The 15,781-nt window shown below is 48.9% G+C and overlaps 1 protein-coding gene across 1 annotated transcript; it reads right to left on the reverse strand.

The window, feature by feature from the left end:
• Positions 1–5,544: 5,544 nt before the first annotated feature.
• Positions 5,545–6,727, reverse strand: LOC139052994 (uncharacterized). The gene is made up of 2 exons (XM_070530127.1): positions 6,670–6,727; positions 5,545–6,545 (listed from the first exon to the last, which is right to left on the reverse strand). The coding sequence occupies exons 1-2, from the start codon at positions 6,725–6,727 to the stop codon at positions 5,545–5,547; spliced, it is 1,059 nt and encodes a 352-aa protein (XP_070386228.1).
• Between the last annotated feature and the right edge of the window lie 9,054 nt (positions 6,728–15,781).

Here is a 15,781-nt window from a genome sequence, read left to right on the forward strand (position 1 = left end):
CTCTTTGTTTCTTCTGGATCTTTGTGCACTATGTGTATTGTTACAGCTGCGTGCATGTAGCTGGGTATTTATGTGTTCTGCTTCCTTCCTTGTCCTCATAATTCATGTGCTATCTTTGCCGTAACAAAATACAGCTACCTGTGCTACTTATTTTGTCAACGTGTTTGCATTATGGAAAGTTTTGTATTAGCGGTTTTTTCTAACTGTGAAATTGTCTGTGTCAGCTATTATACTTAGTCTTGCAAAAGTATGTTTCTCAACATAAATAAATGATCAGTATAAGTGTTGCTGTATTTATTTTTGTAATTTTGTCAGTTATGAAGTTTTTATACACTGTTGCATGTTGTATGACAGAATAAAATTGATGCACAACTTTTTAATGTGGTGTTTTTCAGATCAATTTTCATCTCAGGCTAACATGCACAAATTGTGTGGGAAAAAGTGCCAACAAGAGTACCATAAGGTAAGACAGCTGTTTTTACTGTTAGATTGGATTATCAATTGCCAACCAGTTGTTTTTAACAAGCATAGTATAATGCATAGATAATGTAATCTAAGTTGGAATGTTGTTTTTATTGCATTTCATTATATGGGTCTCCTTTGCACATAAGTGCAGCCTTTCTTATTTGTTATGTGTAGCTTACTTGCTTAGAATGTTAAGTCGTAAGTTTAGAACAGGGAAATAGGTTGAACTTATCAATCTTTTGACATCATATAAGAGACTTGTGCGGGGGTGAATTAAACTTCTACATGAGTTACATAATATTTTGGGGTCTCATCAAGGTTCTGAGTGGCATTGCAGTGTCATGCATATGCAGCTGCAGGCCACATATAGGAGTTTGCTTTTGCTACATTTTGCTTGGTTGGCTATTGATTCCAGTTTAATAGTAATGAGAACTGTCTTGCTTTCATAGTGATTCTGTGCTGACTGATACATTTGAATTTTCCAGAAGACAATAACAAAGATTGATGAAATATTAACTTTTTCTTGCTAGCCTGCCATGTGCTTTTTGCACGTTTACTGTGGATTCTTTGTTGTCCTATGTTGTCTTTTCACAGCAGTCTTCTTGAGAACTAGCCGTAGTCGTGTGTACTTACAGCAAGAGTTGTTGACACATTTTGAAAAGCAGCTCGACACTGCCATCCAAGAGTGAAACGACTAACATGGATCAGTTGCTTTACTTTATTTGCAAGAGACCGGCACAACGCACTAAGGGTAACTTGACACACTGCTGGAGTCATCAGACTCATCTAGAACAATTACCTGAATCATTCTTGCAGTGTTCATGTGACACTTTATCTTGAGTCGTCTGACTCATCTAGAATTGTTAACCGACTCCCTCAGCACTAGTCTTGTAACCCTTTTGAGAGGGTATAGGCGACTACTACAACAGAGTATGCATGACTATTGTGTGCGGAGTCACGCGAACACCTTGTATGGAGCACAGATAGTCTCGGGACTCTCTGCCAAAAGAGAGTTCGGGTGTCTCCCACAAAGTGTGTCATATACGTGACGAGTCCAGACTCTTCGAAAAAAGTAAGGGATACTCTTTTTTTTCTTAGTGTGTAGCAAATGCTTGCATGTATAAACCCGTAATCCAACTTCCAATAAATCGTTGAAAGCACCACTTGTGTGTGTCTCTTCTCTCGCCTGTCTTGTCTATGGTTTCTGCGCTAAGCATTAAAAAAAATGTTGTACCAACAATGTTAAAAGTCCACCCTTGCAATGTAAAGTTTCTTTTTTTCAAGAATACTCCACACTTCTCTGTAATGTGAACATATTTGTTATTCAATATTCAATAGGTCAGTTTCATCAAATATCCATATTTAATTCTATCCAGAAATATCAGAATATGAAAACCCCTACTACATATAGGCCTCGAGTGGAGCAGTATGGCCTTAAATTCGTGTAACGAATGCTACTTACAGGGAACAAGAGGTGAGTCTGGGGTTTTATGTGCAAAAACCACGACATGATTATGAGACACACCATAGTGGGGGACTCCGAATTAATTTTGACCACCTGGAATTCTTCAATGTGCATTCAATGCATGGTAAACAGGTGTTCTTGCATTTCTTCCCTGTGGAAATGCAGCTGCTGCAGTCGGAATTGGATTCCGCGCCCTTGGGATTAGCAGCACACAATGCCAAAGGCATTATGGCGGGTTTTGAAACTCAAGAGGTGGAAAATAAACCGCGGAAAGCTTTAGAAGAGATGTTTTTTCAGGGTGTCTACCAAGTTGACATTTCCAAATTCCCTGAGTTTTCCAGGTTTTCCCTGATTGGTTTTGCTAAATTCCCTGAGTGACACTGAACTTTGTTTTATGTCGAGACGGGCTGACACCATGTGGCCCGATGCAGTCACTCTCTAATAAGCATGTTAAAAAAAAGTTGCAGCTTCGCCCGAAAGGCGAAGCATCGATCGCGATAGCAAACTAGTAGACAGCTATACGAAGTAAGGCTAGTAGTTTTATTGGCCATTTAAGTTTGTAACATTTACTTACTAACTAAATTAACAAGCATGGTGTCACGCATGCAGAAGCAACTGTGAGCACATCTCACTTGATGACCACGGAAAATCGCTGTCACCACGGTGGAGTGAGGAAGCGCGGCAGCAGCAATGAGCGAATTGACTTTCGTGCTGCCTCTCGCTTCAACGCGAACTAAGCGTGGTAAACAGCGCACGGCGGACCCTGTCCCTGTCGCAGATGGGTTTCAAGATACAGCGGCCCGGTCATGCGCGCGCGGCCGCCCGAAGTAGAACGCCCCCTTCCCCTCACCACCACCACCGTTACCCACTAGACTGAGGGATCGCCATCCGTTTGTGCGCAGGCGCGAGTAACAGCGGGCGTGAGAGAGACAATCTGGGGGTTTTTGCTCCTTGAAAATACGACTCTGCCCAGGCACTACGGATGAGGTTTCTTAGCGCGTGTTGTATTCGTTTGTCCCTAGACATGCCGGCTTTGCGGAGTGCGGAGTCCGCGGGCTGCCCGCACGGTGAAGCAGTGGGCACGGACGCCCCATACCAATGGTGATCGCTGTTTCTGAAGGGGCAAGGTTGTATAAGTCGCGGGTCGCTTTTTTCGTCGCGACGATACATGGGATTTTTTGACAAGCACTTCTCCAGGAGCGCACATGTAACCGGCAAACGGAGGACTCAGGAGAGCTCCTTAGGTGATAATAAAGCAGACAGCGCAGGATCTCCAGGGCACCCAACGGGTAGCTGGGGGATCCAAGCTGGAAGCAAGGCGCCCCGTGGGTTGGTGCCGCGGAGGCCGAAGCGTACCAAGGAGTGTTCGCATAAAAAAGTGGCTTCCGCGATAGCGGACATCCCATGTTGTACACCCCAGGTACGCGCAGGCCTCAGCGAGCCCCAACCCACGGACCAGACCGGGTTCTAGCTTTGGTGTCCTGGAAGTGCCGCCAATATTGCGAAATAATGACACGCTGTTACAATTAGTAAAGCAGACGATTGAATAAACATAATTACGTCCAGCCGTCAACTTGTGACGCTAAGCCCGAGCACACCCGCGCCCCACGTACGACTTTTGCAACACCAGTCAGAACTTTGCCTCTGAAGGTACATCGGACAGACATTCTCGCGCCTGCGGCGCTGGTGCTGAGTCAGTCATCGTCACCGGCTGCCTTTCAGGCACTTGCGCTCAACTGACTGAGCGCGAGCGCCGCAGCCGCGAGGCAGCATGTCTGAGACAGCGGTCGCCACATCGGGCGTCAGTGCCCGCTGCTACACCTATTTTACCGCGCCGGCAGCCAGCGTCCGTGCGTAAACAAACTCGACTCCACTCCGCAATGCCGGCACGCCTAGGGACAAACGCCTACACATATGCGCTAAGAAACCTCCTCCGTAGTGCCTAGGCAGAGTCATATATTCAAGGAGCAGAAGCACCCAGACCTTCTCTCTCGCGCCCGCTCTTACTGGCGCCTGAACCATAGGAGGCTATGCCTGAACACAAACGGAAGTCGATCCCTCAAATGAGCATCTTGTCCGTTCCCCTGGTGCCTTGCCCGCGACAGTGCACTTCCTCGCCGCTTTCCTCCGTCGAGTGCGCGAGATTGAGCCGCTGTCGATGGCTCACCCGCGTAGGCTTTCACCCGCACATACAGCATGCGGGGCACGCCGACGATTTTATCGCCCTTGGACTTTATACGGAGACTCACGGCGATGGCGACGGTAAAAACGCACCTGGAGTGTCCATATAATTGCTACTGCAATTATAAAAACACTTAATCTAGTTTGAATAGTAAGGTGTAATGTTTACTTCATTCAAAAAGAAAACAGAAGGTTTAGTAAAATGCACAGCAAGTAAAATATTCTCGATAAAAAAATGGTAAAGCCCTTTGCAAATTGAGTCGTGTATTGTCAAATACGAATAAAAAGGAGGCGCACACAGAAGCAAATATTTTTCAAAGTGGGCTATTTTTATTAAGTGATAGCAACCATCTTGGTTGGAGGCCCGAACTTTCTCACAAGTGATTCTCTCTCACCAGCTACAAAGTCAACGTCAACCGTCCTGATATACGCTCAGCTCGCGCACAACGCCCCAGTGTTGCGGTTCACTGTTTTAGAGAGTTTATTTCAGTTTGAATGAGGGACACCTGCATCTCGGCGTCAGCCAACACTTTCTGTTTTTTTTAGCTCGAGCTGCTTCAAAGATGCGGCGACACGCTTCCTTTCTCGTTCGTTCTTGAGTGCGTCGGTCTTTCTGTTTTCTTCCTTTCTAGCTCCTCCTTCCACCGTGCGTTCGCCCCACGGACCATTTGACGCATTCTCTTAGTTACTTCTACGCTGGCAACTCCTCCAGGCGATGACACGGAGTCAAAGACGATTCGTTGGGCGACCAGAGATTGTTCCTTCTGATTTTCGACAAGACAGCCCTTGTTAACAGAAAATCCCCGCTCCACAGACGCATTTTCATGCGAAAGAGATAGAATCATCTTGGAAAAAGTGAGTAGTTCCTTGTGTGAACCACAGATGCCTGCCCAAAGGGTATCCAGCCGATCCGTGCTCCTGTTAAAATTTTTCAACGCTGCTTGCGCCGAGGCTAAGGAGCACACATGCTTGTAGGACCGCATTGCCCGATCAGCTTCTGCTCCGGTCATCCATTGGTGTTCCGTCACAACTTCGAGTGCATCAGTGAAACGCCTTTCCCCAAGCTCCGGAATCAGGGCGCACGCGGGATTCAGAGAGGACGATCCCCTCGTCAGCTTAAATTTCAGCGGCGACCTTTCCGCGATTTTTTTGGCGCAGTTCTTTGTGAAAGCGGTGCAGTCCCTTCTGAACTCAAAAATAGTACCATCTGAAAGTTTTGGGGCCTTTCGGAGCGCATTCTTCGTAGCAAAGCCAAGGTCGATCTTGGGCGTCGCAAGAACGTTCGCATGCTGGTCCATGTCAACCTTTATCAACTTCAACGGACTGTCCGCTGCCATCATCACTTCTTTCTTCACTATTCTACTAATTAGTGATCGCAGAAGATTTTCCAATGCTGTACCAAGAAATGGAAGCATAGGCGAATCCATCTGGAACTAAGCCAGGAACGGCTGCAATTCTTCCGCGATACAAAGCATAAAAGTTAGCTTTGCAGACAACAGAGGATCTTGGATGGATGTTTCGACGACGCCGTAACTGGCGCTGGTCGGTCGCTTGTTCTCGTTTTGACACGACTCAACGTACACCTTTAGGTGAGGCAGAACCTCAAGAGCCCTCGAAATTACTCGAACATTTTCAAGCCGTCGCACAGAGCAAAACTTCAAAGGGTAAATGTTGCTCCCGGTAATGCGTGCGTATTCAGCACGTCGGGCAAGTACGCATTTAAATAAATTGTACATAGCCCGGAGAAATTCCACAAGTTGCCATCCTGTTGCCGCGTGTCCGGTTTTGAACGCGCCGTTCACCACATGAAGGCCACAGCTTCCAACGTCGAGAATTTGGCGGCCGTCATTGGATTCACACAGTTCTTGCTTGATCTCACGGCGAAACTTCATGTTGACGTTTGGCCCGTCCATTGATATCTGAAGAATTTTCGAACGTGAGAGTCCATCAGTGGCACTTTTAAATGCGGACACCAATTCTTCAGCTCGCGTGCGCCCAAGAAAGCATGACGTCAGGTAGCGTGTTTTCACGCTTCCCTCTGCATCCGACCAAAAGTGAACCAACACGTCCATTTGCTCCTTCTGTGCAACTTTGTTTAACGATTCGTCAAACGCTAAGACGAGGTAGGAGGCTTGGTTCAATTCCGACACGAGGCTCTCTCTAAAGAAAGGTGCGAGGCCATAGACAATAGTATATCCCACCTTATCTTTGCCAAGCTGCACTTTCTTGGCAGTAGCTGATGATGGGAACATCAACGGGAACAGAGAAGCCGATGCCGCGGCAGCACGGAATGATGTGTGCGTCATGACAGCATTGAGACACCACAACACCTCAGCATTTACCACTTCTGTGTCACGTTGAAAAATATCCTTTGCTGCACGCTCGGGTTGGATGTCCGTAGCTGTGGTTGAAGAAGATGAAGGCGGCGCAGAACCTCACGCCACTGGCCCAGCTTTGGTCACAACAGCGCCCGATGGTTCACTTGCTGGCGGCGTAAGAAACGAAGCAACAGAAGGTGTGCTGGCTCCGTTTGCAGCAAGTCGGTGCTTCTTACTTACAGCGTGACTTGTCAGCGCTCTTCTTCCCATGTTGCTCAGCAAAAGCTGCTTTCTGCATAGCGTACAGTACGCCGCGTTCGCGTTATTTTCAACGGGCCTAACCCAGGTGGCAAACTCACAATGTTTCGGATTCGTCCAGTCCTGGACGAAAGTACACTTGGACGCGCTCATACTTGACACCGAACAAAGCTTGCCTGCTGCACCACTGCTGTAACTAAACCAAGTCGGGTCAGAACGAGGTCACTAAAACTTAAAAAATGCGACACGATTCCATACTTTGTATCTCTGCCAGCGTCGGCAGCTCGCGGCAGCGTTATGGCAGGGCGCGAAGCTATAGTCGCCCTCTGCTTTGCCGCCTGCGTCCCGCGCGTGCCACCCCTCAAGGTAGAAATGGACGCTTCCATCGAAGCATTGCGCAGGAAAAGTTCGTTTAAGACTCGTACTGGAAAGCGGAAGCGTAGCGACAACTTTCTGTGGCTCTGCAGGGAAAGCTACGGAGGCAAAGCGCGCGCAAGTGAGCCCTTCTGAAGAGTCCCGCGTTTTCATCCACGTTAGTTTAAGCTGTGGAAGAGAAAACACACATCTTATTAGAAACAGTTAAATAAAACAAAACACACCACTGAACGTAAAAGGTTACTTATTTGGAGGCTTTTCCCTTCCCCGTCTGGACAAAAGGGAACCGCCGCTCGCGGAAGCAGCGTCGATTCAGCGTCTTCTCCGAGCAACCGAAAGCACTGTCAAGCGCTGACGGACTAGTTGGCGCGGTAACACATGGGCAGAAGCTCCGCCCCCGTAGAAAGTTGTCCGCGAGTTTATAGTCTCGCTCGCAACGCTTTCTGCCGCTTCGCTGGAGCTTTCTCGGCTGGGAAACAACAAGTGGGGGGGAGGGGGGGAGGGGGGACGCCGGCGACCGTCGAAAAACTTGATTGCGAGCCTTACGAAGCCCGTTTTCTGCAGTACTTGGCGCCGGGAAGTGTCCGCATAATTTCGACTCGCTTAGAAATTTGAAGCGCTGCGCTTTTTGCCGCTTTCCTGGCACGTTCTCTAGAAAGTACAGTGCGGGAGCCCGGCGATGGCTCTGGAGAAAACGCGCTTCGTACGAATCGTATAAAGTGCGTCCTGTCTGTTACTCGAGCCAGCATTACTGCGACTTTTCCTTGAGAAAGGCACAAATTCCCTCAGTTTTCCCTGAGTTTTTCCAGACTATACAAATTCCCTGAGAATTCCCGGTTTTCCCGGTTTTCCCGGTTGGTAGACACCCTGATTTTTAGATTGTTTGACACATGTAATGCCAGTCACAACCAGGCTTCTGGTCAACTGATAAGTTTGTAAATGAGAGTGACTGAAAGGTGATAGTATCTGCCGCACCAAGATGACATAAGGAACATGTTCACATTGTCCAAATGATAATTTTTACAGCCTCAATTGAGAAAAATCCGTTGGCTGCCTAAAGGCGAGGCATCCTTACTGCGCGACTAGAAATTACTAAGCAAAGCAAAAAAGTACCTGCTGTATACGTCCGCTCGGGAACTGCAGTTCCCTTTCAGAATGGTCACCACATGCACCTGACTTTCTCCCTAAAGATTCCAGTATGTGCAATTATTGACAGAAAGGAAGATTTGATAACTTCTAATTGCGTGTTCTCCAATTGAATACAAGTCAAATGGTCAACAGCTATTTGATTTACATTTGACATTTTGAACATTCGCACAGCACAAATATGTACTCCAGCCATACTCGAGAAGAATACCATCAGTGCAGATTGTGAAACACCTGACGAGTAGGGAAAAAAAGCTTCGTTTTCAGGGCTCTGAAATTATTTTGAGTTTTCATGAAGTGGATTGGCTTCCCACATGACATCATTAAGAATACACAAAGCAAGCCTCCTCATTTAGCTTATTTTTAGTAGGATATGAAGACATAGTAATTGATGTACCTGTAAAAGTAAACACACTAATGTAAGACATGTAGATGTTTCTTGAGTCCAATGGTAGACTTGCCTGAGATAGCAGATTGTCTGCCACTGTTATCTACACACATACTATCAACTAAAAAAGTTTACGGACCACGGGATCTCAGAAAACGCTAAATATCCGAGCAGCCTTTAGAGGTAGCCAGTAAAACCGTACATCACAATGTTCGCATATACTAGTAGAGGCTGGAAATGGGAATACCAGGCTTCGTTTTGAGGCTGCGGAGATATTCAGCTTTTTGTGAGATCCCTTCATTCGTTAACTTTTTGGGTCGATAGTACATTTGTATGTGTGTGGTAGGGAAGGTATGAATTAGAGTTTCTCCACAAAAGCAGGGCTTTGCTATAGATGTGCCAGGCTGTAGATGTGCAGGCAAAGAGTGAAAATAAAAGAGTGAATAATGTTTAACAATAGCACAGTGACGACAGCAACCAAAGCAAAGCAGCAGAGGGGTACATGTGGTGGCAGAAACTTGCACTGTACATATTGCACTTATATTCTAGTACTGCAGGTGAGTGCAGAGAGTAAGTTACCGCGACTGCACACTGTACAAAACGTAAGCGCTCTATGTAAACTTCGTTTTGAGGCCATCATCACTACAATCACAAAAAAAGCTGCATCTCTAAGTCATACGGGAACACACTAGGTTCAAGTCAACTGCAAGTAGCCAACACTACTGTCACTGTACGATGTCGTGTCCAATGAGGCAGGACATAGCCAAGGCCACATAGAATAAAAGTGACATTGGAGAGGAAAGGCTTTAGAGTGGGGTAACTTTTAACCACTTTCAGCTCTTTATATAGCATGGTGACATGAAGCTTTTTTTGAGTAACCATTCGAGGAGAGATACTGTGTACGTGTAGGTAACACACCAATAAAATAGTTTCAGGGACCCATTGGGTGATGAGGTTCACATTTAGTCTTTTTTTCTTTATGCACCCACAAGGTTATGTTACACATGTACAGTTTTTCCGTGAACATTTTTTTCCTTATCAATTTGTGTTGTACCTGTTTTTCCACCAATAAACTTCCAGTTGTGAATAGGTGCTCATGTGTGTTCCTTACTTTCCTTGTATGATTTTGTTCTGTTTTCTTTAACTTCAGTCTTTCCTCAGCGGCAATGCTGATGTCATTGTTAGTGATTTCTAGTGCTTTAAGCTAATATGGCCAGTCCTAATATGGCCAGGCCACAATAGAGAAAGAGTGAAATAAAGAAATGTGCAAGATATGCATGCTGGGATGTGAAGTGATTGCTTACGATGGGGCAGGGTGGACACCTTAGGGAATGATGGCTGGAACAATGCAATAATTATTTTCTTTTTCACACTTTCTCAATGGTCTCAGCAGCATTCTGCTTACATTATCATCAGCAGGTCTACCAGTAAATGATAAACAAATTCTGACATTATACCAGCTAATAACTGCCTTGCTCAAGATGGACAACTGAGCTATTTCATGATAGGAGTGTTTGAAAACTTGCATCAATACTGACTGAACGAAATGCTATTTTGCTTCAGCTACCTAGAAAGAACTAGCATTAGTGGGGTTGACCTCTTGATATGTCTTATGGTAAATGAATGGAGGTGCATTTGCCCATTTAGAATGAGAATAGTGGAAATTAATGGGACATTGAAAAGACACTTCAACATTCCGACGGTTGTTACAATTATGAAGGGCATGACAGTTCCCGTAGCATTACTGTTCTGCTTACCATTTAAAGGTTACCAGCTTACTGCTGTGGTTTGGACATTAAACTCTACATTCGACCTCACATTGGGCGTTTTTGTTGCACCTGCCTTGAACCCCACCCTTTCCATGCATATGAGGTGTGTTGAAAAAGAAACTGAACTTTTGCTATAACAGCTTTGCTGCTTATGGTACAACATCTTAAGTGCTGTCCCCTTCAAAATAGTCCCCTCTACTGGCAATGCACTCTTCCAAATCAAATGAAATCAAATCTTTATTCAGCATTCTTCCGCGTATGAAAAAAAGAATGCTAGGACAAGAGCATAAAAGCTGCTACAAGCAGCTTGACGAGGCCCTTGCCCCTGTTTAACTGGCAGCGAGAAAGTTTTACACTCATAGTAAATACATATTGTTTACATATATGTGTTGCATCTCACAGAAAAAAAAAACAAGACAAATGTATTCGCGTACAATAGCATCCCACGTACAGGCGAACATGTCTGAAAACATATTGACACGTGTACTTATCTTTATCGGGCGACCACGTTTCGCCGCTTAACAACTGTAATCGCACAGCGAGGGACGCGCCTGAATGTATCCGATGTTTCTGGAAAGTTATCGATGCTTCTACCTGGCTGTCTGTTGTCGCCGAACCTTGTGTTATCTGATTTCATCGCGTAACGCGAATGGTGTAGAACTTTGTGGAAGGCACATGGGTCCGAACGATTAGTCTGGAACATTCGACGACTGCTCTATAAAAGCCGACGCACTTGACCCGCTGATCAGATTTTCGACGATCGCCGACTGTGTTCGCCGCTATCGTTGTGCTTTAAGTGTATCCTGTTTTGTGGGCACAGGTTCGCCCAATAAAAGCTAGTTCTGTCTTTCACAGTACTGCTACAGTGTTCTTTCTTCACCGTCACTACCACGTGACATCTGGTGGAGGTGCTAGTGCGTTCATGTACCGAACGCCCCCGCAAAGCCGCGATCCAAGCCCGAAGCCCGAGGACAAAACCGACACCGCCCAAGACCAGCGTGCTAGCCGCAGACTGCAAGGACTGCCCCCAGAGCACGGACTTCTACCTGAGGCGACAAAGAAGATTGTGGTCAAGACAACCTCAATGGCTGCCCCAGCGTCCCCCGTTATCTTACAACAACCCCGGGACCCACCGACCTTCCATGGAGCAGTGACTGAAGACCCGGAATCCTGGCTGGAGACCTACGAGTGAATCGCGACATTCAACAACTGGGACTCCGACGACAAGCTGCGGCATGTCTACTTCGCCTTAGAAGACGCCGCCAGAACGTGGTTTGAGAACCGGGAGTCGACCTTAACGACATGGGACCTCTTCCGTAGCGGCTTCCTGCGCACCTTTACGAGCGTCGTGCGCAAGGAAAGGGCCGAAGCCATGCTGGACGCCCGAGTGCAGCTACCGAACGAGAACGTTGCTATCTTCACGGAAGAAATGAAACGTCTCTTCCGCCACGCCGACCCGGATATGCCCGAAGAGAAGAAAGTCCGCCTTCTCATGCGTGGTGTGAAGGAAGAACTTTTCGGCGCAATGGTACGAAGCCCACCGAAGACCATCGACGAGTTTCTTCGCGAGGCCACCAGCATCGAGAAGACACTCGAGATGCGAAACCGGCAATTCGACCGCCGCACGACCTCGACAAACTACGCCGGAGTTCAGTCACTGGCCACGGACGATCTGCGCGAGACCATCAGGGCCATTGTGCGCGAAGAACTGCGCAAGGTCTTGCCTTCGTCGCAGCCTCAAGTGGCCTCGATCGCCGACATCGTAAAAGAAGAGGTGCACCGATCGCTTGGAGTTCCTGAGGTGCAACCAGAACCGCCGCAGCCTCAGCCGCAAGCGATGAGCTACGCCGCCGTCGCCCGCCGTCAAGGTCCCCTTCCACGGCCGCGTCAGGGCCCCGTAACGCCGCAATTCCGTCGACCACCGCCGCCGCCGCCAGCACGACCACCCGTCGCCCAGCGCACCTACGCGAGGAAGACGGACATCTGGCGTGCTCCTGACCACCGCCCGCTCTGCTACCACTGCGGAGAAGCGGGTCACGTCTACCGACGATGTCCGTACCGGGAGATGGGACTGCGAGGTTTCGCCGTCAACGCGCCGCGTCCACAGCTTGGCGAGCGCCCACGTGACATCGCCGATTACCTCGCCGCTACTCAGTGGAGCCCTCGACGGCCGTCCCGTTCGCCGTCACCAGGACGCTACCTGTCGCCGCAGCGCCGACCATATACCGGCCCAGCCCGGGGCCGCTCTGCGAGCCCATATCCGGAAAACTAAAAGCAGCAACCGATGGAGGTGCGGTTGCTGTTCGTCGAACTGACGAAGATCCTCCGCCGCCGACGAAGACGACAAAGAAACGATCTCGACGACCTAATGACGACACGCCGCCGACCCGACGAAGTCAGGAAGCCAAGACTACACCGACGAAAGACGGCTTGACGACGCGACGTTCCAGCTTCAGTTCAACACGACGCAGCCGTGATCCGACGCCAAGACCTAACTGCAACGCCAGACAAAGAACCACCGACCTCGACGTGCTTCTCGACGGCCACGCAGTTACCGCCTTAGTGGACACCGGTGCTGATTACTCCGTCATGAGTGGACACATCGCCGCAAAGTTGAAGAAGGTTAAGACTGCATGGGAAGGCCCTCAAATTCGCACCGCTGGAGGACACCTGATTACGCCGACTGGAAAAGGATAACCATTCATGACCGGACTTACCCTGCCACCTTCGTTATCCTCCAACAGTGTTCTCGAGACGTCATTCTCGGTATGGACTTCCTGAACCAACACGGCGCAGTCATCGACCTGAAGTCGAAGTCAATAACGCTGTCGGAAGATAAAGCGATACCGCCGGAGAGCCCTCGTAGTCACCACACCTTGAGTGTGCTCGAAGACCAAGTGAGCGTCCCGCCCCGCTCCAGCATTGTTATTTCGGTCGGCACCGAAATACCCGCTGACGTAGAAGGTGTAATCGAAGGCGACCAACGCCTCCTGCTAGACCGTGAAATTTGCGTCGCAAGAGGGATCGCTCGACTGCATGGAGGGAAAACTGAAGTGTTGCTGACAAACTTCAGCCCGGAGTTCAAGCACATCAACAAGGGCACGACGATCGCGTACATCGAGGAAATTGTGGAAACCAGTAATGCGTTTGTCCTCTCGGATTCCGCCACATCTACCCCGACGACCACGGTTCCCGAACCAGACTACGACATTAATCCGAGTCTCCCAGTGATTAAGCAACAGCAGCTCAGAAGTCTGCTCCGACGATACAAACACTGCTTTTCGACGACATCGAGGATTCGACAAACACCAGTCGCCAAGCATCGCATAATCACCGAGGAGTACGCTCGACCACTCCGCCAAAGCCCTTACCGAGTTTCGCCGCGAGAACGCGAAGCTATAAGAGAACAAGTCGACGAAATGCTGCGCGACGACATCATCCAGACGTCGAAAAGCCCGTGGGCATCCCCTGTTGTCCTGGTGAAGAAAAAGGATGGAACCCTACGTTTCTGCGTCGATTATCGTCGTCTGAACAAGATCACGAAGAAGGACGTATACCCCCTTCCACGGATAGACGACGCATTGGATAGGCTTTGCAACGCTAAGTACTTCTCCTCGATGGACCTCAAGTCTGGCTATTGGCAAATAGAAGTCGACGAAAGAGATCGCGAAAAGACCGCCTTCATCACCCCAGACGGCCTCTACGAGTTCAAGGTTATGCCATTTGGACTGTGCTCGGCGCCTGCAACGTTCCAGCGCGTGATGGACACGGTTTTAGCGGGATTGAAATGGCAGACCTGTCTCGTTTACTTGGATGACGTCGTTGTATTCGCCGGAAATTTCGACGATCACCTTAGGCGGCTTGCCACAGTACTAGAGGCCATCAAGTCATCAGGGCTCACTCTGAAGCCAGAAAAATGCCGCTTCGCTTACGACGAGCTTCTGTTCCTAGGCCACGTCATCAGTAAATCCGGAGTACGCCCCGACCCGCAGAAAACAGCTGCCATCGCAAAGTTCCCGCAGCCCACCGACAAGAAGGCAGTGCGTAGATTCCTTGGCATGTGTGCCTACTACAGGCGCTTTGTCAAGGACTTTTCACGCATCGCCGAGCCGTTGACACGTCTAACTAAATGTGATGTTGAGTTCAAGTGGGAAACGCCGCAGGCCGACGCATTTGAAGAACTCAAACGACGCATGCAGTCGCCGCCGGTACTTGCGCACTTCGACGAGTACGCCGATACAGAAATCCATACTGACGCCAGTAGCCTAGGCCTCGGCGCCGTCCTGGTCCAGAGAAAAGATGGACATGAACACGTGATAGCTTACGCTAGCCGGTCGTTGTCAAAAGCGGAAGGCAATTATTCTACAACCGAAAAGGAATGCCTCGCCATCGTTTGGGCTACATCGAAATTTCGCCCTTACCTATATGGCAGGCCATTCAAAGTCGTCAGCGACCATCACGCCTTGTGTTGGCTAGCGAATTTAAAGGATCCCTCAGGACGGCTGGCACGGTGGAGCCTCAGACTACAGGAATACGACATCACCGTAACATACAAGTCCGGACGAAAACACTCAGACGCCGATTGCCTATCCCGCGCCCCCATTGACCCGCCGCCGCAAAATGACGAGGATGACGACGCCTTCCTTGGAATAATAAGCGCGGAAGATTTCGCCGAACAACAACGAGCGGACCCGGAACTTAAAGGCCTCGTCGATTATTTGGAAGGGCACACCGACGTTGTCCCCAGGGCATTTAAGCGCGGATTATCTTCCTTCACGCTTCAAGACAGTCTACTAGTGAAGAAGAACTTCTCGCCAGTCCGCGCCAACTACCTTCTTGTTGTCCCGTCAGGACTTCGTCCAGAAGTATTGCATGCCCTACATGACGATTCGACCGCTGGACACCTCGGTTTTTCCCGGACACTCTCGAGGATACAACAAAAGTATTATTGGCCGCGCCTGACCGCCGACGTCGCCCATTATGTCAGAACATGCCGAGACTGTCAGCGACGTAAGACACCGCCGACAAGGCCAGCCGGATTACTACAGCCAATCGAGCCTCCTTGCCGACCATTCCAGCAGATCGGGATGGACTTGCTGGGACCCTTTCCGACGTCAACAACCGGAAATAAGTGGATCGTCGTGGCGACAGACTACCTCACCCGCTTCGCTGAAACTAAAGCACTGCCGAAAGGTAGCGCAGCCGAAGTGGCGAAATTTTTTGTCGAAAACATCCTGCTTCGACATGGCGCCCCAGAAGTCCTCATCACCGACAGAGGAACGGCCTTTACAGCGGAGCTCACCCAAGCCATTCTGAAATACAGTCAGACAAGGCACAGGAGGACCACGGCCTACCACCCGCAGACGAATGGCCTTACGGAGCGGCTGAATAAGACCCTCGCCGACATGCTAGCGAT

The sequence above is a fragment of the Dermacentor albipictus genome, unplaced genomic scaffold, assembly GCF_038994185.2.
Source record: "Dermacentor albipictus isolate Rhodes 1998 colony unplaced genomic scaffold, USDA_Dalb.pri_finalv2 scaffold_51, whole genome shotgun sequence".
NCBI lineage: Eukaryota > Metazoa > Arthropoda > Arachnida > Ixodida > Ixodidae > Dermacentor > Dermacentor albipictus.